This window comes from Budorcas taxicolor, chromosome 19, assembly GCF_023091745.1.
Source record: "Budorcas taxicolor isolate Tak-1 chromosome 19, Takin1.1, whole genome shotgun sequence".
Classification (NCBI taxonomy): Eukaryota; Metazoa; Chordata; class Mammalia; order Artiodactyla; family Bovidae; genus Budorcas; species Budorcas taxicolor.
In genome coordinates this window covers 30198600-30221292 of record NC_068928.1, presented here as the reverse complement: position 1 = coordinate 30221292, position 22693 = coordinate 30198600, and the positions used below count along the sequence as shown (strand labels likewise).

The 22693-nt window shown below is 46.4% G+C and overlaps 1 protein-coding gene across 1 annotated transcript in view; it reads right to left on the bottom strand.

The window, feature by feature from the left end:
• Positions 1–22693, bottom strand: part of DNAH9 (dynein axonemal heavy chain 9) — a 286201-nt gene that overhangs the window by 193267 nt on the left and 70241 nt on the right. Inside the window, exons 18-24 of the mRNA XM_052657972.1 lie at positions 21297–21519; positions 20309–20475; positions 9805–10675; positions 6142–6272; positions 5683–5809; positions 3792–3944; positions 2071–2196 (exon numbers count right to left, since the gene is read on the bottom strand). Coding sequence (XP_052513932.1) covers positions 2071–2196; positions 3792–3944; positions 5683–5809; positions 6142–6272; positions 9805–10675; positions 20309–20475; positions 21297–21519 — 1798 coding nt within the window. The remainder of the gene's footprint in view (positions 1–2070; positions 2197–3791; positions 3945–5682; positions 5810–6141; positions 6273–9804; positions 10676–20308; positions 20476–21296; positions 21520–22693) is intronic.

The following is a 22693-nucleotide window of genomic DNA, read 5'->3' as shown; positions in this document are numbered from 1 at the left end:
GGAGAAGGAAATGGCAACCCACTCCAGTGTTCTTGCCTAAAAAATCCCATGGACAAAGGAGCCTGGTGGGCTATGGTCCATGGGGTCGCAGAGAGTTGGACATGACGGAGCAAACAAACAACGCTTTGATATGTATTCTTCAGAGATTCAAAATAAATAAATGGAAAGAGTGATTGATTTAAATGAACCTTTCTTCTGCTTGCTGAGAAACAGAAGATTTAATACGGAAAATGCATAATTTTGATTCTGCATGGTGAAGGATTTAGAGACACTGATCCTCTGCGGTCCCACTTGGCTCAGGAGACACTGCTCTAGATGAATCTGTCAGAATGCAGGAAGAAACACTTTCTCTTGCCTCAAAATTCTGACTCAGGCAAACAAGGAATCCTGGTGGGAATTATTCACTTCGTAAAGCAGAGAAGTCTGTTGTAGTAAAAAAAGTACTATTCTTGAATTTACCTGTTGTTTTTTTTCACCTTTGGATTTAGACATGCTGGATTTTTCAGAGGTTCCCCCTGCAGTGTAATCTGGTCGGAATGGTCTGAATGTGATGTCAATTGTACTTGTGACTCCTGTAGCCCACCAGGCTCCTCTGTCCGTGGGATTTCCCAGGCAAGAGTACTGGACTGGGTTGTCCTCTCCTTCTCCAGGGGATCTTCCTGACAAGGGACTGAACCCATGTCTCCTGCATAGGCAGGTGGGTTCTTTACCACTAGTGCCACTTGGGAGGCCCCTGCCCTTCTGCAGCACTGGCTTATTTCTCTGCTCTGTCTACACTCACTGTCAACATTTCCCGCCTACTTCTCTCTTCTCGACTACCAGTGGTGTGATCTCTTCTCTACCACTTCACTGAGATGGCCTCACCAAGGTCATGGATGTTCCTTAGCCTCTTTACTTTGCTTGATCTCCTAGACGTGTGTGGCGTGACTGACCTCTTACCTGCTACCAACGCCTTCTGTTTTCGTTTCCATGATTACCATGGCCAGGCATTCCTTTTATCAGGAAAGGGACTGTTTCTCATTCTGCTGCCCTGGTTTCTCTGTGCCTACGCAGCCTTTCGATGACGCTCGTGGGTTTGATCTGCAGCCTCAGCTTGGTCTACACAATCTTACCTAACTCCTATGGCTTCAGTCACCACCAGATATCTGTAACCCCCAAATGTACCACCAGTAGTATTGGGTTGGCCAAAGAATTTGTTTGGGTTTTTCCGTAGGATGTTATAGGAAAACCCAAACAAACTTCTCGGCCAGCCCAATACTAGACATTAACAGGAAAGGGAGGGGTGGTGTACTGCAGCCAAGGTCATTAAAAAGTAACCTCATTAGCTCCCCCTCTTTCTTCTATTACCCTCCTGAGATCCCGGGAAAGGACTTAGATATATCTTGGAATCACATCACTCCCAAGCACGGTCTATAAGGACTATGTTCCAGTTTCCTCCCCTGAATCCATCTGCTGCCCCTTGCTCCTTCTACCTGTTACTCCTGCTTCAACCACGCTCATGCCTCAAACACATTAGACTCTCCCTTGCATCTGAGCCTTTGTCCACAGTCTTCCCCACACTTGGGTGCTCTTCCCTCTATCTTTCACCTGCCAACTCCTCTTTCAAACCTCAGCCTAGAATCATGTTTTCAGGAGGGTCATCCCCAGACCACATTACCCAGCTCCCAGAGGACCCTGACTTTCCTTTACCATCACCAGGTCCCATCTTTAGGCGGCTGACTTCCACGCCAGTCTGTAAACTCCATCAGGGTGGGATTACATTGTCTTGTTTCCTGCTGGTGTCTCCTGTGCTCAGCAAAGGGCTTAGCACATACAAAGAGAGCTGGCTCAGTGAGTTGAATTGTCTATGTGTTCTCCCTGCTGTATGCAGCTAATGGAGTAAAATGGACAACCCTTAATGCCCCGAGGCAACTGCTGAATTGCGTCGTGGCTAACAATTCCCTGGTCCCTCCTGCTGACCCCTTCCCGACCAGCCTCTCCTGACCCTGAAGCATGGGTGAGCCTGGCAGCCCCAGGAGGCTGACAGAGGCCATGGAGGAGGAGAGCGGGTGAGGATGGATCAGAGGATACCTGAGCTGGGTAGTCAAAGAGCCACTGTTCCCTGGGCTTTTCTTCATAGGCAGTTATACCTTCTGTCATTTCATGCCTCACCGTGGCCTTCATGTGAGCCAGCACGTGGTTCAGCCATATTTCTACCTGGAAGAAGAACTTGGGGTTAGACTCAGGGTTCCAAAGAAGATGTGCTCAGTGATACACGTTTTCTTCCACTCAGATGGAGGCAGTGAGGAAGATGAGCCCAGGCAAGATGTGCAACCCCAAATGGTTGCCAGAAGGCACAGGGAAACCGTTCGTTTATGCAACACAGGGCAATGGTAGTTGAGACCGAGGCTCAATTAACAATGGGGGTGGCGGCGGGGTGTGTGCCCACTGGAACCCACAGAGCAGAGGAGCAGGTTTAGGGAAGACAAGACTGCTGACCAGAGATTAGGGGGAAATCTTCATCTGGATTGTGCTTGCATGCTCAGTCGTGTCTGACTACGACCCCGAAGACTGCAGCCCACCAGGCTCCTCTGTCCATGGGATTTCCCAAGCAAGGAAACTGGAGTGGGTTGCCATTTCCTACTACAAGGGATCTTCCTGACCCAGGGGTGTAAATAAGTCAGTGGATTCTCATGACCTTGTCCACGGTGCATATGCATTATATTTTTCAACTAAATGTTTTCTGAGTCTACAGAAAGCACTCCCAAGGTTTGACTCAAACTCCAATGTCCCTTTCATAAAACTGAGAATGTCTATTTTCAGATGCTAAAGTTGCTTCCAAGATGCATTTGGATGAAGGTGGAACTCTGAAGAAGATCTTTTCTCCAGGCTTTACTCTGGACTGGATTAGCACCCCAGGGACCATGTTTCTTTGTATATTTAGGATAACAGGGGCTTCCCAGGTGGCACTAATGGTAAAGAATACACCTGCCAATGCAGGAGACTCAAAAGGCTTGAGTTGGATCCCCGTGTCAGGAAGATCCCCTGGAGTAGGAAATGGCAACCCACTCCAGTATTCTTACCTGGGAATCCCATGGACAGAGAAGCCTGGCGGGCTGTAGTCCTTGGGGTTGGGAAGAGTGGGACATGACTGAGAACAGCACAGAGAAAATGGAAGGGAAAGAAAGAGAAGAGAAAAAAGGAGAAAAATGCAGTAGGATAATGAACAAAGACAGGCTTGTCTACTTTAGTGAAGATGGTGAAAGAAAGGCTGGAGGGTTAAGGAGAGAAGGGTGTCATGTTTTGGGTTTCTTGAACTGTGCCGGAGAGATGTGGAGTTGGTAGCTTCTGGAGCAGGGTGGTGGTGGGCTCTCCACGGGGTAGGGCTGTAGGAGGTATACGTGTACAGAGAAGTGAACGCTCAGGTTTATGGTTGATTTCAAAGGTCATTTTCTCCCGGGGAAGGTGTCAGTGACCCAGATTCCCCAGTGGGGTGCTCCAGGGCTTGTCATGTTAAAGTCTCCTGGTGTCGCTAATCATTTCCAAATCATTTTCTTGTTGACTCAGGGAGTTGTTTATGTGCATTTTATTGCTCTCTGCACAGGACTTTGAGTGAGGAAGATATATAGGTATTGACATGTGTCCTTCCCAGGGAGAGGAAAGTGGGTGCTGGAAGCTGCTCCGATGTCGGTTCAAGTCAGAGGACTGGGCAGTCCCCGGGCACAGACAGCAGTTCTGGTTCAAGGTCACAAAGGCCGTTCTGAAGGCTGACGCTTGACTGCAGACACTTGAGAGAGCGAGGCATGTGTTACCTGCCCACTGCAGTCACAGGGCTCGCTGAAGGCCACATATTCCCCTTCCTTGCTGTACATGCCAAGGCTGGTCTTGGTTGGCTTCTCACTGGCGTCTAGCAGGAACTGCATCTTGGCCATATTGTCAAAGAGTTTGGAAAGGTGGCGTTGAACCTATAAGTGGAGAGCATGTCCAGGAAGTCACTTATGATTATTGCTTAGAAGCTACTTATTATTGTCGTATTGCTTAAAGGGCTACCCTGTGACAAGCATTAAAATGTTGGGTACCAAACGTTTAGAAGGAAGCTAGGGAATGATGAAGATGTGAAGATGGGATTTAGTAGGACTGGATAAAAGGGAATATAGATCTAGTGGGCAACATGTGTTAACTACAAACCAATGAAGCCACAAAGGTTTGATTAATTTCTACCTAGTCTACTACGGATGGGGACAGACTGGAGCAATAACTAATTCATAAGCCCCCTCTTCCTAAGAAAACACTACTGTGCCGCAGGAGGGTAGGCACAGGAGAGTCTACAGGTGAATGCTGCCACTGCTGCTGCTGCTGCTGCTGCTGCTGCTGCTGATATGCCCAAATCTGGAGGATCAGTGACGACCATGGCCTGTGCAAGAAGTCGCTCAGATGTAGGAACCACTTTGAGGCAGGAGACCAGCCTCTGGAGGGTCCAGAGCAAGGGCCAGCAAACTCACACCAGGCAGAAAGCCTGGCTATGCCAGAGCTTCTCCCAAGCATGGCATCTCATGATACGGAGGCAGTGATGCCTTGGGCAGTAATCCTAGGAGGATGCCAGAGAGAACCACACTGTGGTCCTAAGGTGAGAAGAACAGCAGGTGAAGAAGAAATGACAAACAGGAAGCTGCCCCGGGTAGAGTTTTTTTTGAAATACAGGGGCCTCCTGAGAACTGTGAGTTTTAACCCTTACATTTATGGCAATGAGCTCTCTCGCATATGAGATGCTGGGAGAAATTCTAAGAGTACTGAATTAAACTGAAGGTGCTGGAGGAGATCCCACCCAGGGACTTGGAACAAATGATAGACTTTTCTTTATACAAGAACAAATAGTGGATTAAAGCAACAAACACAATTAACACAAGACCCATGAAATTATCCCACAACTTAAAAGAAGGAGGAAGCCAGACTCAAGAATAGAGTAAAAGCATATATATATATATGAAGCTTAATATAGGAAACAGAAGTAGTGATGAAAAAATATCACCTTGTTTTGCTTTCAATTAAATGAAAGAAACATGAACTCTATAAAATTTGAGGTAGAAGATAAGAAGAATTGGTAGAGGTAGAAAAATAAAGAAAACAAATGGTGCAGTGTAGTTTTTAACAGTGTTAGCAACACAAAAGGACCAAATAAACACACACAACTTAAATATGGTGGATAAATCTGAGGGACATGGAAGAATGCCAAGAAAGAAGACTAAGAGAGAAAAAAGTGTATAAATATGTACAAAAATGTATGAATAGATGAAGATAATAATCTCAACCTATGGAAATATGATGAATCAGAGGGAAAACATTATCCACATAACCGGAATAGAAATACCATGCAGAGATTTCTCAGGCGGCCCAGTGGTTAAGACTTTGCCTTCCAATGCAGGCGGTGCGGGTTCAGCCCCTGGTCAGGGAGCTGAGATTCCACATGCCTCATGGCCAAGAAACCAAAACGTAAAACAGAAGCGATATCATAACAAATTCAATAAAGACTAAAAATGGTCCATATAAAAAAAGCAGGTAGCCAGAGATGAGGTTAGGGACCGTGCTGATGGCAACACAGGTCAAATAGATACATTGCTTAATGGGGCATAATGGAGAACTTGAAACTCTCCTGCTGGAGCATCTCAATCCTTCTGACGTTCTACAAGCACTTTTCCCGCTTACCTGTTGAGGGGCTGTGCCATTGGAAAGAATGTCTAGAAGATCAGAAGAGGAGAGGAAGTAAAACCTGGGGAAGGCAAGCCTTTTGGTGTCCAGGTACTCCGCCAGGGCCTTCTCACACAGGCACAGCCTGAGGGTACAGAGAATTTCCTTGTTAGGTTTGCCAGGATCCAGAGGCATGTGGACGTTACCTAAATGCAAATGAGTGTGACTTGTGGATTACCCTCAGGAGTGATGTATACATGGAACATCTGTGGGCATGTGCATACACACCTACTAGTACATTTCAATCAGAATAAACACCTCTAACAATATCCCATATTACCCAAGCACACAGGCAAATCAAGGTACACGACCAGGCACACGTGCTTACTCTCTCACTCGGGCAGTTAACTAAGGTGAAGGACCTGAGAGACAAAGACAGCCTCTCTATTACAAAGGCAGCTGCACACCGACCGTCACCTGCTCTGAAGATCTTCCAGCTTTTCGTAAAGACCTGGTTTGTTGGTGGCTTCCACTACATTTGGAGTTTTCCGAGCATCATAAGCTAACGCTTTAAAGTCTATGTCGATGCCTTCAAATCTTTTAGAATCCTGCAAATTAAAGTGTGGAAAAAATTAACCCCCACTCCTTTCAACTCCAAGAAGCTACCCTCATGTATCAACCCTGCTTTTGAAAACTGCTTCTAGGTTGTATAACACAGAGATTAGGCTCAAAGGAGGAAATACCTTTAGCTTGAATCAGTGGTTCTCACACATTTTGGTCTTAAAATCCCTTTATGTTTGTAAAACTTACTGGGGAGTGCAAAGAGCTTTCATTTATTAGGTAATATTATTACATCTATCAATGCATATTCTATAATAGAAGCTTAAGTTGAGAAACATTAAAAAATATTTGTCAATTCATTTAAAATTACAGTAATAAGCACATTATGTTAATATAACACATATTTTAATTCAAAATAAGTATATTTTCCAAAACAATATAACTTAGAGGAAAAAGTGGCATCACTGCACTTTTTTTTTTTTTTTCCCATTCTCTTTAATGTCTGACTTAGAAGACGGCCAGATTCTCTTCCCTGCTTCTGCTTCCAGTGTGTTGTGATATCACACCATGTAGCCTCTGGAAAATTCCACTGTGTGCTAATAGAAGAACGAGTGAAAACAGCAAATGCCATTTTAGTAGTATTATTAAGATAGTTTTGACCTTGAGGATCCCCTGGATAGGTCTCACGGACCCCTTGCCAGAGGTCATCAGACCACACTTTGAGATCTGTTGGCATAAACTACATAATTCCTAAGTCAGGCAGATGGTGGATACTATGTGCTTTCTGGGCCCAAGCAAAAGTTTCTATAACCAAAGTAAGCATTTCAGCAGCAAAGGTGCTATTATGATGTCAGAGTGAAAGTGAAAGTGTCAGTTGCTCAGTCATGTCCAAATCTCTGTGACCCCAAGGACTGTGGCCTGCCAGGTTTCTATGTCCAAGGCATCCTCCAGGCAAGAATACTGGCATGGGTAGCCATTCCCTTCTCCAAGGGAGCTTCTTGACTCAGGGATCAAACACGTCGCCTGCATTGGCAGGTGGACACTTTACCATCTGAGTCACTGGGGAAGCCTGTGATGTCAAAAGTAATTAAATATTATCACTTTCCCCAAATACACACACTCTCACAGTGCTGTTGAAATGACTGAGACAATACTAAATGCAAAGCACCTCAGCCCAACAGCTGGTACCTGGTGAGAGCTTGTGTGGTTATGATTTCATAACAACAATCGTAATGGTATGTGCTGAACATTCAGCTTTAATGAACTTCTGGATATAGGGACTGGGCTTAGTCCCAATTTACAGATGAGAAAACCAGGGTACTGAGAGTTCAAGTAACTTCCCTAAGGTCCTTGAGAGGGTGGACTCAAGGCTGGGCTGCTGGCCCCAGTCTGCTGGGACCTCTGTGGCCCATGCCTCTCTCCTATCAAGACTTAAATTACGATTCCTTAAATGAGGTATCTTTCACCAGTTAAAAATGAAATCTTATTAAGATTATAGAATCGTCAGAAGATTTTCCTGGTGGTGCAGTGGGATAGGAGTCTGCCTGCCAATGCAGGGGACACGGGTTCCAACCCTGGTCCAGGAAGATTCCACGTGCCTCGGGGCAGCCAAGCCTGTGAGCCGCAACTACTGAAGCCCAAATGCCTAGAGCCCATACTGTGCAACCAGCAAAGCCTCCACAATGAGGAACGTGTGCACAGCAACTAGAGGAAGCTCAAGCCAAGCAGTGAAGACGTGGCACAGCCAAAAATAAGACAGGTCAATAGGAAGGAAGGGTCAGGAGTGAGGGACTTCCCAGGCGACTCCGTGGTAAAGAATCTATCTGCCAACACAATCGACATAAGAGACACAGCTTCAATCCCTGGTTCAAGAATATTCTCTGGAGTAGGAAATGGCAATCCACTCCGGTATTCTTGCCTGGAGAACCCCATGGACAAAGCAACCTGGCAGGCTACAGTCCATAGGGTCACAAACAGTCAGAACATTACTGAGGGACTGAGCACGCACACGCATCAGAAATATCTGACATAAATGTTTGAAATGAAAAGAACTGACTGGAAAATTGTAATTACCCTGAGAGCAATTGTGGAAAAACATGTATATATGTGAACAAAAGGTGGAAAATATTCATAGTGAATGAAAATATTTACTAGTTAGGGTGTAACATGATGACTGATTTGTTGTATTTCAGAGTCGTCTTTGTTATCATATTGTCACTACAAAGAAGACAAACGTATTTACACATTTTACACATAAACCTGAGAAGTTAATGATATGAATTATTTATTATTTTTTATTGTAAATTCTCAAATGCTTCTTTTAAAATGCCTGCAAAAGTTTCCACCTACATTCTCCCCCACTTCTCATCAAACTTGCCCTTCTTCAATCATCAGCATTGGAGACGAATAAAATCTGGCTTATTTGATTTTGTTTCACGACAGTAGTTTAGTGGAATTATTTTATTTTTCACTGCAGATGTACAAACTTTAATCTGCATCATTAGACTAAATGTGTTTTTGTGGGATGAGCTGGAAAAATACGATTTGATAGAATGTGCTTTAACTCTGAAACAAGGTCTGGACAACATGTGACATTCTGGAATCAAACTAATTTGCAAGCAAAGAACTCACTGTGCTGAGGGATATGGAAGTGTTATTCGCTTAGTCATGTCCGACTCTTTGAGACCCCATGGACTGTAGCCCATCAGGCTCCTCTGTCCATGGAATTTTCCAGGCCAGAATACTGGAGTGGGATATGGAATAAGTCTGCAAAAATCTTTTTTTTTTAATGAATTAGAGTCCACTGAGAGAGGGGGTACATTAATGGCACATTAATTAGGACAGTGAGAAGGGGCAAACAAATTAGAAAGGTAGTAATGAGAAGAATGCATGTCTTAGAGAAATTCCTCTTTCAGTGCTTAGCTGAAGACCAGTGTTTGAGCCTGCTGGCACAGGCTGGAGGTTTACAGAATAGCTCGTTGCAGAGAAGGAACTCAGCTTGCCTGGAAATGATGCTGGCTTCCCAGTCGGTACCCACACTGTGATTAGTGTAGAGCAACACAAGAGCAGCTCCTATTTCTGACCTCCTTTCTCTGGTACACTTCTTTTGTTTTTTAAACCAGGTTCTCCTTTCTTTTTTCTACCCATCTAAGAACAAACTGTTGTTGTTTAGTCGAGTCCCACTCTGAGACCCCATGGACTGTAGCCCACCAGTCTCCTCTGTCCATGGGATTTCCCAGGCAAGAATACTGGAGTGGGTTGCCATTTCCTCCTCCAGGGGATCTTCCCAACCCAGGGATTGAACCCAGGTCTCCTGGGACTCCTGCTTTGGCTGGTGGATTCTCTACCACTGAGCCACCAGGGAAGCCCAAGAACAAGCTGACTGGCAGGCATTTTACCTTCTCTCTTTTCCTATGCCTGGCTTTTGGTGTTTCGGAAGGTCTATGATTGTTGGAGATGCCCCTGGGTGAAGCCACGGCAGGGAGGCAGAGAAGGAATGGTGCAGAGGATGCAGGGGCTGGGGGATTGTCCCTTGACTGGGAGTTGGGAACAGAGGGAGCAGGTTTCTGTAGCAGGTACCTGGGGCAGCTGAGCCCGGATATCTTCAGATCCGATGAATATGCTTTCTAGGTGAGACCATGTGCGCTGCACGTCATACCAGATGGAGATGACGGCGTCGGCGGTGGACAGCTTCTTCTGCCAGCCTGACACGTCCTCCAGGAAGAAGGCAATGTGCTTGGACACCATCAGGTTCTGAAGCTGGACCTGGTTATCCTCCAGAACCTCGATGAGGTCCTCGTCGGACTGCAGCAGGGGCACACAGGTCCGTGGGTGGGGCTCGTACTGGAATTCCATGCCAGCCCAGGTGGTCTGCAGCTCCTTCAGCACCTTCTCCATGCCCAGCTCTTTCACGGCTCTGTCCACAATGCCCCGGACCTCATCCTCAAAGTGGTGCAGCTGCAGTTGCAGGAGGTGGGCCAGGGTGGTGCCCTCATCCATGGTGAAGGTCACGCCCGTGGCCTGCATCAGCTGCCTCCAGTGCCGCTCCCGGATGGCTGGGTTCTGCAGCTCGGCCACAGCCCTCAGGGAGGTCAAAGTGTCCAGCACAGTGCTCTCCAGGCCTGTGAAGGCCTCCCAGGCCCTGACCTCCTTGTCAAGGTTCCGGATGTTCCTGGCAAACTTTTTGCACTCCAAGTCCATGGCCTCCACGTCAATATCCTTCCACCTGGTGGTCTCCCAGGCATGGATGCTGGAGGTCACCATCTCAATCGTGTCCCAGAGCTCCTTCAGCTGGCACACCTCCTTCCTGCACTGGCGCAGCTGCTTATAGTCAGGGATGGTGACTTCAAACAAGCTGGCGGACGCGGAAATGGAGGCCATGGTGGACTCCATCTGCTGGGTCTCCAGGTGCCAGGCATCCAGTGTCTGATGAGGGTCAATGCTATCAAACCTGCAAGACAAGACATGATGTTTCCCCTTTATCAGTGGAGAACTCAGGGACCATCTCCTAGAATCACCAGAGCCATGGTAGCTTGAACCTTTAAATCCTTAGTGTTTTAGCAAAGAGCAGGGACTTTCAGCAAAGCTTGCGAAGGAAAGATCGTCAGGGTAGGTCAGAGTGGGATGAGCATAACCGGCAGGAGGAAGGATGGCTCAAGAGGAACGTCCTGTCTGGGTGTGTTCTACATCCATCTGTGCTCAGTCATGTCCAAGTCCTTGCAACGCTTTGGACTGTAGCCCATCAGGCTCCCCTGTCCATGGGATTTTTCAGGCAAGAATACTACAGTGGGTTGCCCTTTCCTACTCCAGAGAATCAGGGACTGAACCCACATCTCCTGTGTCTCCTGCACTGCAGGCGGATCCTTTACCCACTGAACCATCAGAGAAGCCCTCTACATCCGAGAGGGTAATAAAAATACTCCTCACCTCCCCAGGTCCAGTGGGGGAATAACCCTTTGTTTGAGCCCCCTTTAGACTCTGTTTCACTTGTTGGTGTCCAGCCCACTTGACACAAAAGAGCATTGTCCTGTTACTGCAGAGGCTGTGAAGGCAAAGGTCACACCAGGAGGTATCTGTTTTACACACAGTAATGTATGTATTTCAATGCTACTCCCTCAATTCATCCCACCCTCTCCTTCCCTGGCTGTGTCCATCAATCTATTCTCTACGTCTGAGTCTCTATTCCTGCCTTGCAAATAGGTTCATCAGTACCGTTTTCCTAGATTCCATATATATGTGTTAATATACAACATTTGTTTTTCTCTTTCTGACTTATTCCACTTTGTTTAACAGGCTCTAGGTTCACTGACCTCACCAGAACTGACTCAAATGCATTCCTTTTTATGGCTGAGTAATAGAACTCCAGTACTTTGGCCACCTCATGGGAAGAGTTGACTCATTAGAAAAGACTCTGATGCTGGGAAGGATTGGGGGCAGGAGGAGAAGGGGACGACAGAGGATGAGATGGCTGGATGGCATCACTGACTCGACGGACGTGAGTCTGAGTGAACTCCGGGAGTTGGTGATGGACAGGGAGGCCTGGTGTGCTGCGATGCATGGGGTCGCAAAGAGTTGGACACGACTGAGCGACTGAACTGAACTGAACTGAACTGAATATTCCACTGGGGCTTCCCTGGGGGCTCAGGTGGTAAAGAATCTGCCTGCAAAGCAGGAGACACAAGAGGCATGGGTTTGATCCCTGGGTCAGGAAGATCACCTGGGGAAGGGAACGGCTACCCACTCCAGTATTCTTGCCTGAAGAATTCCGTGGATAGAAGAGCCTGGTAGGCTACAGTCCATGGGTTCACAAAGAGTCGGACACGACTGAGCGACTAACACTTATATGTACCATAGCTTCTTTACCATCCATCTGTTGATGGACATCTAGGTTGCTTCCATGTCCTGGCTATTGTAAATAGCAGGTAACAGCAATTTTCAGATTCCCCGGGCTGGCTTCCTTCTCTGTGGTGAGGTTCAGCTAATGGCCTGCACCACCTTCAGGAAGCAGTGCCTCTGGGTGGGAGAACCACTGACTCCTGTAAACACTACATCCAACTTCACAGTTCAAGCTCATCTTTCCTCCTCTTCTCCTCCCCATGCTCAGGACTCCCACTGCTGCTCGTAGTCCTCACCCCATGAACCCCCTTTATGTTCTGCCCCCTTCAACCCACACTCCTGGCAGAACCTCTTCTCTGATGTAAGAACTGCTCATTCACAGGTTCCCACGTGGGTCAGGAGCACCCAGAACAACCTTCAAGGAGCCTCTGGTTTTCCTTCCCCAGCCTCCCTGTATCCCTTCTTCCCATCCCCAGTCTCAGGTTTTCCTGCTTCTGTGTGCTTGAGGGGTAGCTAGATATTGGGGATGCATATGCGCATGCTAAGTCACTTCAGTTGTGCCTTCCTCCATGCAACCTCATGGACTGTAGCCAGACAGGCTTCTCAGTCCATGGGATTCTCCAGGCAAGAATACTGGAGTGGGTTGCCATGCCCTCCTCCAGGGGATCTTCCCAACCAAGGGATCGAAACTGCATCTCTTATGTCACCTGCATTGGCAGGCAGGTTCTTTACTACTAGTGCCACCTGAGAAGCCCCAGATATTGGGGATACCATGACTTGAGTGTGAACACCATCTTTCTCTAAAATTAGAATAAGGAATCGTGGAGTCCAATATAAAGAAGTTGAGAAGGAAAAGGAATGACTAGAGAACTGGCCATTTCTTGCAATCGTGTGTGTGTGTTGTTTGGGAAGATAATGACATGCAAGAAACTTTCCTTGAACTGCCTCTTCTCTCAACTGTCTCTGGAAATATTTGACTTGACGGATGGAAAGTAATCATAATTAAAGTCACTTACCTGAACTGCTCACCACTTAAGCCTAATTGCCATGCAACACAATAACAGTTATGCATACCATTAAATTAGTGTCAGATTAACTTTGATGCTTGCTATGTTTGATTCCCGCTTGTTCCATCTAAATAGTTTTGGCTGGCATGCTTTGGTGGTGGATTTTCGTCTTGAGACTGAATACCATCAAGTATCTTCACTGTTGTCCAGCCAGCGAGGGCTTCAGAAGGGCCTGGAGTTCTCAGAGTTGAAGAGGGCCCTCTGTCTGTATAGACAAGGAGCTTTCTCCTCTATGAGAGCAGTGGAGAAAGAATTAGAAGGAAAGGAAGGTAACATCCTCACGGCAAGTGAGCCATCAGGAAAGATCACCCAGCATGAAGGTTCCTTCTGCACATTCTTTTGAAGACTGATTGTTGGAACATGTTGGTTCTACCTTTCATCTTGACTAGAGTGAATGTGGAAAGTGAACTTGGCTTCATGGTGTTAGTATATATCAGGCAGATTCTAAAAGCCCACACTCTGTTTAATTTATTAACAGAGTATAGTTCAGAAATAGTAGGTAAGACAGGAGTTATCAGAGTGCTGGGGGGTAGGCACAGAAGATAATAAATGATCTTCTTAACATTTCTTTCCACAGTGCCTACAAACATCCTTGAATCAATATTGGATCCTCAAATATTTGTAAGAGGTGATCATTTGTCAAACCTATTCCAAACTTCATTTGCCCTGTGGCATAATTTTTGTTTATGGTTTGAATCTGCTGACATTCATTCCCTATAGCTGAGCTCATATAAAAGTTAATTTGACCTAAGTAGGGAAAGGAACCTCCAGACAGGGGAGCAAATAGCCCACTTCCATTTCAAAGCTCTGGTGCAAACTGTCAGGATATTCACAGACCTGATTAATGCACCTAATAAACTTGAAGCAGTTCTCCAAAGCCTGGGGGAACAATACAATGTGAGAACAAGAAAGTAATAGGAGGGAAAAGGGTGTAGTTAGTCTTTGAAGTTGAAATAATAATGCACAAGTATTTTAATCTAAAAGAGAAATGCCTAGAAAGTCTGGAAGGGCAAAGCTATAATTAAGAGAAATGGAAATAGGGTGCTCATGTGTGTGATCTTGGAAAAAAGGATTTGGGCCTGCCCTAGATGTGGGCACAGACAGAAAGAGGAATAAGTGACTTACATGATTTCTTGGGACGTGAGAAGCTGGTAAACATCAACCTCGGCCCCATAACTGCACATATAAGGAGCAGTGACACACCTGTGCTTGAAACCCTAAGGGTATTGTAACTCAGCCTGTTCCTTCTGACCTGGTGACCTTTCCCATCCCATGGGCCCATCTAAGGAGCAGCAAAACATACGCCCTTCCACTTACTGTTCCAGACAGAAGACAGAGAATTACGCTTGGATCTGTCCCTGGTGGATCAGATGGTAAAAGAATCTGTCTGCAATGCAAGAGACCCAGGTTTGATCCTTGCATTGGTAAGAACCCCTGGAGAAGGGAATGGCTACCCACTCCAGTATTCTTGCCTGGAGAATCCCATAGACAGAAGAGTCTGATGGGTCACAGTCCATGAGGTTGCAAAGAGTCGGACATGACTGAGTGACGATTCTTCCAGCTCCCGTAATTCACTCAATCCTCCTGATTCTCCCTCCTGAATGTCCCTCACATCCATCCTCCTCTTTCCATGCTCACCGCAACGGCTTCAGTTCAGGCCTCCTGCTTCTCACACTTCTTACCTGCTGTTGCAATCACTCTGCCCCCCATCGCCATGGAGCCCCTGCCTTGAGTCTACCTTGATCCACTTGGTTCTCTGCAGTCACAAGAGTAGTGTCTACATGATGCTGTTCTCAGGCTGGGACTCTGCAGTGCTCACTCAGGGTCTAAGCCTGGTCATCTGGACCTCTCCCTCCTCACCTCCCACATTCTGCATCCCACTCACACCATGTGCAGTCCTCCAGCTGTGAGTTATGTTTTCATCCCCCTGTCTCTCTTCATGTTCTGCTTCCTTTGCCTGGAATACCATCGCTTTCCACTTCTCTTTTTCCAAATGGCTAATTTTCCTTTGCCCATTGGCTGAAGCACCAGCTTCTGTGGGGTTTGTGAACTGCCCCCCAGTGGGCATCAAAGTTGGTGCCATGTTTGATTATTAATTTCTTTTTGCCTGCACCTCCAGGCATGTGGGGTCCTAGTTCCGCATCCAGGGATGGAACCTGCATGCCCTGCCTTGGAAGCACAGAGTCTTATGCACTGGACCACCAGGAAAGTCCTCAGTTACTCATTTTTGAAACTGACCCTGAGTCTGTCAGTCCTTGAGATCAGGGAATCCATATTATCTGAATATCCTAGTACATGCTATTTTTTGCTGACTTCATGCTGAGAACATACTTCTTCTGCTCTATGGAAGCCTGAACCATGTGAGTGAGTCAAATCAACTGCAAGAACAGGGTCAAACTGAATTAATGACGTGTCTGAGGATACTGATACATCCCTGAGAGATTGTTACTAACATTGCCCTTTCCTTCAGCTTTTGAAGGGACAGGAGACTCTTCATGAGCAAGATGAAGGCATAGTTGCTGCACTGTCTGGAAAGCTTTGATTTGCTGCTTGTCATGCAGGATAGCACCCAATGGGAGAGTGTCTTCAAGACAGTCCTTCCCACCATTCATAGAATCTGGGGGCTGGCCAGTTAGAAACACTGATGGTCTCCAATGAACTGGACCTCAGAGGAACCAAATGCTTTTACCAAGAAACCCCTGGATTATCCTAGTCTTGATATGGGTAAGCCGACTAGATGACATGGTACCATTCCTTAAAGCCAGGAAGCCTGAACAAGAGAGCTGCCAGAAGCCTGGAGCATCCCTGTCACTCAACCACGGAGAATGAGTCTCCAATTTCAAGAGTTATGAGAAGTGCTTGAATCTGGCTACAATGATCTAGCTGATTACTGAGAGAACTCAGCTAGGAATATGCTGACATAGCTTCAAGTTAAGAATAGAAGGAGGAAGAAAAACTCAACTTAGACACGGAGAAAGAACTTCACCCCTAGGGACCTGACTTCATGCTGTACCCATGAGACTTCAAGGGCCAAACAAGACCCACACTTTCCTTTTCTTCCCAAAGACAAGATCAACGTGAGCTTCCCCTGTAATATAATCAGGAAGAGAGACCTGCCTTTAGCAAGATGCATTTTAGAATTTTGTGAGTGATCTGAAGGCAAAGGAACAAGAACTCATTTGCCACACACGACGTCTAAAATACTTTAAACACACGCATTCGTGCACATGAAACTTAAGAAGTAAACCCATGTGCTGACAGCCACAAAGACTGCCCTCAGTAATAAATCCACGATTCTGCTCTAGTCTTGATAGTCTTCTTGACAAGAAGAGGAATACATCAAGATTGCAGTCATGTTTGACTTTCTGCACTGCTGTGAGCAGTTCTTTTCAAAGAAGTCTCTTGCAAAGATTCATCTGCATGTTAAATTAACAGATGTGAATTTGGTATACAAGCAGCTTATGCAGCTCAATACCAGGAAAACAAACGACCATAATTTAAAAAGACACATGTATCCCAATATTCATAGCAGTACCATTTACAATAGCCAGGACATGGAAGCAACCTAGATGTCTGTCGGCAGATGAATGGATAAAGATATACACAGATATACAATGGAATATTACTGAGCCATAAAAAGGAATGTATTTGAATCAATTCTAGTGAAGTGCATAAACCTAGAGTCTGTTATACAGAGTGACAGAAGTCAGAAAGAGAAAAACAAATTTTGTACATTAACACATATATGTGGAATCTAGGAAAATGGTACTCACGAGCCTATTTGCGGGGCAGGAGTAGAGATGCAGACATACAGAACAGACTTTGGACACAGCAGGGGAAGGAGCAGGTGGGATGACCTGAGAGAATGGCACTGATGTACATACGTCACCAGGTATAATATAGAGAGCCAGTGGGAAGCTGCTGTGCAGCACAGGGGGCTCGACTCAGTGCTCCGTGACAACCTAGAGGGTAGGATGCAGTAGGGGTGCGGACGATTCGGGAGGAAGGGGCCCTATGTGCACTTGTAGCTGACTCACGCTGCTGTATGGCAGAAGCCAACACAATCTTGTAACACAGTTGTCCTCCAATTCAAAAAAAAAAAAGTGAATTTGGAAGACTCAGTTAAGGGTAGTAATATCCTCATAGCCAGCATATAATACAGATGCAAAGAGAGAAAAACCAAAGCAGCTATCACATTAAAAAAAAAAAAAAAAAAAACAAAACCAAGAACTGATCAATACACAAGGTGTGATGTAACTAGGAAGGGGAAATCAAAGTTTCTGACAGACACACAGAAACACAGCGGCAAAAAGAGTGTTGCTCTGTGCAGGCAGCTTCGGGAGCCTGTCTGGAAAGAGATCTCACCACACATATTTGGAATTCCTCTTTTGAAATTTTTCAACAAAGAGACAGATGATGCAAAGATATCAGTGTCATCACCTTCATGGCTGTTGCCCTAGTGTGGATACTGTCAGCACTGCCCAGAAATGCCCAGCTTCATTGCCCGCCTGCCTTACCAGCTCTGATCCTGTGCTCAACTGCACATCCAAAGGAGAGTCAGAGGGATGTGCTTCAGACTTGGAAGGAATAGTCCCCAAAGGAGTTCCACAAATGTTTTAGCACAATAGATGCTTCTTTGGAACAAGGGTATAGCTCCCAAGGTGCTTATTCTAAAAGCAGGGGTCCCCAACATCCGGACTGGGGACTAGTACCTCTTATCAGATCACTGATGGCATTAGATTGTAAATAAAGTAATAAATGTAATGTGCTTGAATCATCCCAAGACCATTCTCCCCACCTCCAATCTGCGGAAAAACTGTTTTCCAAGAAATCGGTCCCCGGTGCCAAAAAGGTTGTGGACTGCTGTAAATCTAAAGGAATGCAGAGTCATTTGGAATTATACGCCCTGGTGTGATTGCTTAAAAGGGGCCCAGTTTCTTCCCTTAGGGTGGCTGTCTCTAACTTGGCTGCACATCAGAGTCACCTAGGGAGCATTAAAAACTACTGATGCCCGGTCTAATCCCCAGTGTCTGATTTAGTTGGTCTGCAGGAGAGGCTGGACAGTGGAAGTTTTAAAATCTCCCAGGTGGTTTTAACGCTTTAGAGTGCTATGTTGTACATTTATCCTAAATACAGTTTATACATTCTTCCTTTGGTCTTCTTTTTTAAAAATAAATCTGTATCAGACTTTCCAAGTTCTGTACTTCTTTTTTTTTTTTTTTTGAATTTAAAAAAATTTTTTGGCCACGAGGCATGTGGGATCTTAGTCCCCTGACCAGGGATCAAACCCGTGCGCCCTGCACTGGGAGCATGGAGTCTTAACCACTGGACCGCCAGAGAAGTCCCCTTCCCTGTCTCTTGACACATTCATCTCGTTCTGTCCAGCCCCAGGTATGACACTTTGGAGACCAGCTGCTTCATATATGTTTGATAATGAATAATGAGAAGAGTTAGGCCCTTACTGCGGAGAAGGCAATGGCACCCCACTCCAGTACTCTTGCCTGGAAAATCCCATGGACAGAGGAGCCTGGTAGGCTGCAGTCCACAGGGTTGCTAAGAGTAGGACACGACTGAGCGACTTCACTTTCACTTTTCACTTTCATGCATTGGAGAGAGAAATGGCAACCCACTCCAGTGTTCTTGCCTGGAGAATCCCAGGGACGGGGGAGCCTGGTGGGCTGCCGTCTATGGGGTCACACAGAGTCGGACACGACTGAAGCGACTTAGCAGCAGCAGCAGCAGGCCCTTACTGTGCACCAGGTGGGGTGACCGAGGGTCTCAGTCTGCCTGACACAGAGGGGTTCCCTGGATGTGTGACTTTTGGTGCCAAAACCAAAACAGGGCCAGGTAAACCAAGATGGCTAGTTACCAGGGTGCTGGGTCCTGCACTAAAAGCTTGTGAAGATGTGTTCCTTAATCCTATCAACAGCCTCCCGAGGTGGATGCTATTAATACCCGCACCGTACAGATGAGGACGCATGGCCCAGAGTGACAGCCCTGGAGTAAGCGACTGCCCTGACTCAGCAAGCGAGTAGCGGGCTTGCTAAGAGGGCTTGCTAAGCCCAGGGTCCGTGTCATTCACAGGGTCTTCATCATTATGTCGCCTTAACTCCTGATAACGGTGTGGGACTTTCTTTCCTTGCTTCACTGGTCACTTTAGCATGTGTCACCTAAGGTCAGACTTCTGTAAGTGACCTGAAAATAAGAAGCTTCCTGGCTCCTTGCACAGGGCATGTTTCAGTCTGGAGACTTCCAGGCATGTCTACACAAAACTACAGAGAGGAGATCCAGCAGGAAGCCCAGCTGGGGAAACAGAAAGCAAACCTGGAGCTGGACTGAGGGGAGAGGGTCCATTTCAGCTGGCCTGTCAGTAGACACAGGGCCACCAGAACTGGCCCCTGGCTGGAGCGTCTGACGCTGAGCAGCAGACCAGGAGCAGACCCCGTAGGCTTCCCTACAACGGGAGGGAGCCCCTGAAAAAAGGGCTGTGTGTGTGCACGCGGGCCCACGTGAATGGTCTTGTGTTGTCCACCCTACCCCTTGTTTATGTAAAGATCCCTGACACAAGCAGGGGGCGTCTGAGCACTAACTGCTAAGCAGAGAAAGGACACCTTAAAGCAAATCTGTCACCTTGAAGCCTGCTGTTAGGCTACTGAAATGCCTTCCAAAATAATTTTTAAATTCCTTTTTTTTTTTTTGCTGCACCGTGCAGCATGTGGGATCTTAATTCCCTGACCACGGAGTGAACCCACCCGTCTTGCATTGAAAGTGTGGAGTCTTAACCACTGGATCACCACATAAGTCCCCCCAAATTATTTTCAAATTCCCTCAGTCACTTTTTTAAAACCAAAAGAATAGGAGTCTGGGAGAAATTAGAATACTAACAGTTTAGTAAAAGATGAGTAATTTTACCACACACAATCCCTTTATAGACCTGGAGACATAGAAGCTTCTAGGTATGTTTTTAAAGTATTTGTACAGCCTTTGTTCATCCCACACAGGCCGCAACAGGACTCTGTGAACATGAGCACCGGGTCTAACCAGCGGACATAAACGGGAGGGAAGAAGAGTACTGGTCTTCTGTTAAGAAAATACACAGCCTCCATGGGGAGGTCACCCGCGACTTAAGATGCTGCTGTGTTTCCAGGACAGGAGGCTGTGCTGGCGACCTGGGTCCATACCTGAAGGGCGCTTCTCTGCGGAATCGCTCCCAGAAGGACTGCTGCTCTGCTTCGAAGGCCGTGCACCGCTGGCGCAGGAGGGTCACTTCACTTGCCTGCAGGGGGGCCACCTGCTGCCTCACGGTAACCGCCGTCTTTTTAATGTTGTTCCACTTCTCAGGCAGCTCCTGCCAAGGAGACCCAGTGTGGTCAGACCCCACTCTGCTCCCCCCGACCCCGGACCCGAGGCTGGACACACTCAGACCTCTTAGTCTCTGGCCCACAAACGTGACAGCGCTGTTTGCCGTCGTCTACAACGGCCCCCTTCCCCGGCTGCCCGCTCTCCCGACGGCCACCTGCTTCTGACCCAGCACAATCCTCCTTGCTCTCAACTTCTCCTCAGTAAACTTTGTTGTCGTCGTTTAGTTGCCGAGTCATGTCCGCCTCTTTGCGAGCCCATGGACTGAAGCCCACCAGGCTCCTCTTTCCATGGGCTTTCCCACGCAAGAATACTGGAGGGGGAGGGAGTTGCCATGTCCTCCTCCAGGGGATCTTCCCGACCCCGGGAGCGAACCTGCATCCCCTGCACTGCAGGCAGGTCCTTTACTCCTGAGTCACCCAGGACGCCCCAGGAAGCCTTACCCTCTTCTGTATTTTCCAACAGTGCCTGGTTATTTTCTCATATGCCCCCCATTTCCTCTTAGATCATTATAACATTCCTCAAACTTCCTTTTTTCCCCCTCTCTGAATCAAAATGTGGCTCATCCTCAACACTGGAAAAAGACCACACACACTTCATCTACATCAGTTTTCCCGTATTTCTCCATATTTACTGAGTGTTATGAAAGTGGTGCACATTATACACACGCAACACATTTACTTCCAAAACACGGATCCTGCGTTATCATGAGCCCTGTTTTTCATTGACTTCACTGTGTTCATCTCACTTTGAAATCCTCAAACTGTCCCCCTATTTCCTTTATTAGGAAAACATAAACTTTGCACTGACCTCCAGCTGCTCAAACACTGTTTCCGGCAATTCTTGTCCATAGGTCTTCAGCAATTCAATCGTTTGCTTTAAAGGCTCAAACATCTCATCGGTGCTGCTCTGTCGTTCTTTAAGAGCCATCAGGTGCCCCATAATCTCAACCAGTCCTTGGAAATCTCCTTTTTCGACTTTCTTGAGCAAGCCGTTCTCGCTGTTTTTAATAAATGCTTCAAGGTCGGCCAGGCTATGGAGAACAAACAGAATGTGAGCAGCCATTCCCCTTCCACTCCTCAAAAGAATTTATTTCCCCAACACAATAGCCATTATTATGGAAAACTCTCCAGAGCCTGATGGTGAGATACAACCTTCTTCAGTTGTGTCAAGGTCACACAGGACAAAGACTGAGCCTTCGCTGATGGAGGAGACACAGGAGACAAGGAGAATTACTGGGACGACTGGTGAAATGTGGATAACCCTGCGAGCTAGTTACGCCCTCTACATCAATACTAACTCCTCGTGTTAATGACCGCACCATGCTTACCTCGGATGTTACCGAGCTAACATCTTTGGAGAGCAGAGTGAAGGTAAAAGAGAAGTCTTTGTACTGCTTTTACAGCTTTTTCTGGTAAGTCTGAAATTATTTCAGAGTGAAATCATTTCCAAGTGAAATAATCTCACAGTGAATATATTACAAATTATTTTGTGAATCTGAAATCATTTTTTAGAAAGTGGAAAATAAGTACTACGGCTTATAGGATCATACATACTTGGGTTCAGTTTTGACACTTACTAGGTGTGTGGCCAAGTCATTTAATATCTCTGAGCCTCAGAGTCTTCATCTGTAAGATTAGAAAGACCACTTCTTTCTCACTGGTTATTGTGAGAGTTAGATGGGACTCATGATTTAATTAAAAAAACGAACATCCTTTCTGGAGGAATGAAGCAAGAATCCAGTCCTCAAAGGACTAAGCTCCAAGGAACATGATTTTATAATTGAAAGTTACAACATGCACAAGGAAAGAGGTCACCACGAGTGGGAACCAGCAGAAACGGCTGTATTAAACCTCTGAAGATTTCAGATATGGGAATTCGGGTGCATAATATAAGCTAGTGACTTTCAATATGTCAAAGGACAAAAGAGTTCTTATTTAGGTGATTGCTTTATTGTTTCTGATCCACGTACCAGGAACAAGTGGTTTTCCTGCTATTTCTCAGACATATATTCTAGATTGACCAAGAAAAACAATGTCTTCCTTTTAAGCATAATGTATCAGTCAGTACAGAAATGATTTCTTCAGGAATTGCCCTTCAGAAGCCTAGATAACCTCTTACATTCTCAACAGGTCACCATACCCTTACCCCGGCCCCAACGTGCCTTTAAGTTCAAGCATAAATTCAGCATTGTCTCATCGGTCAGG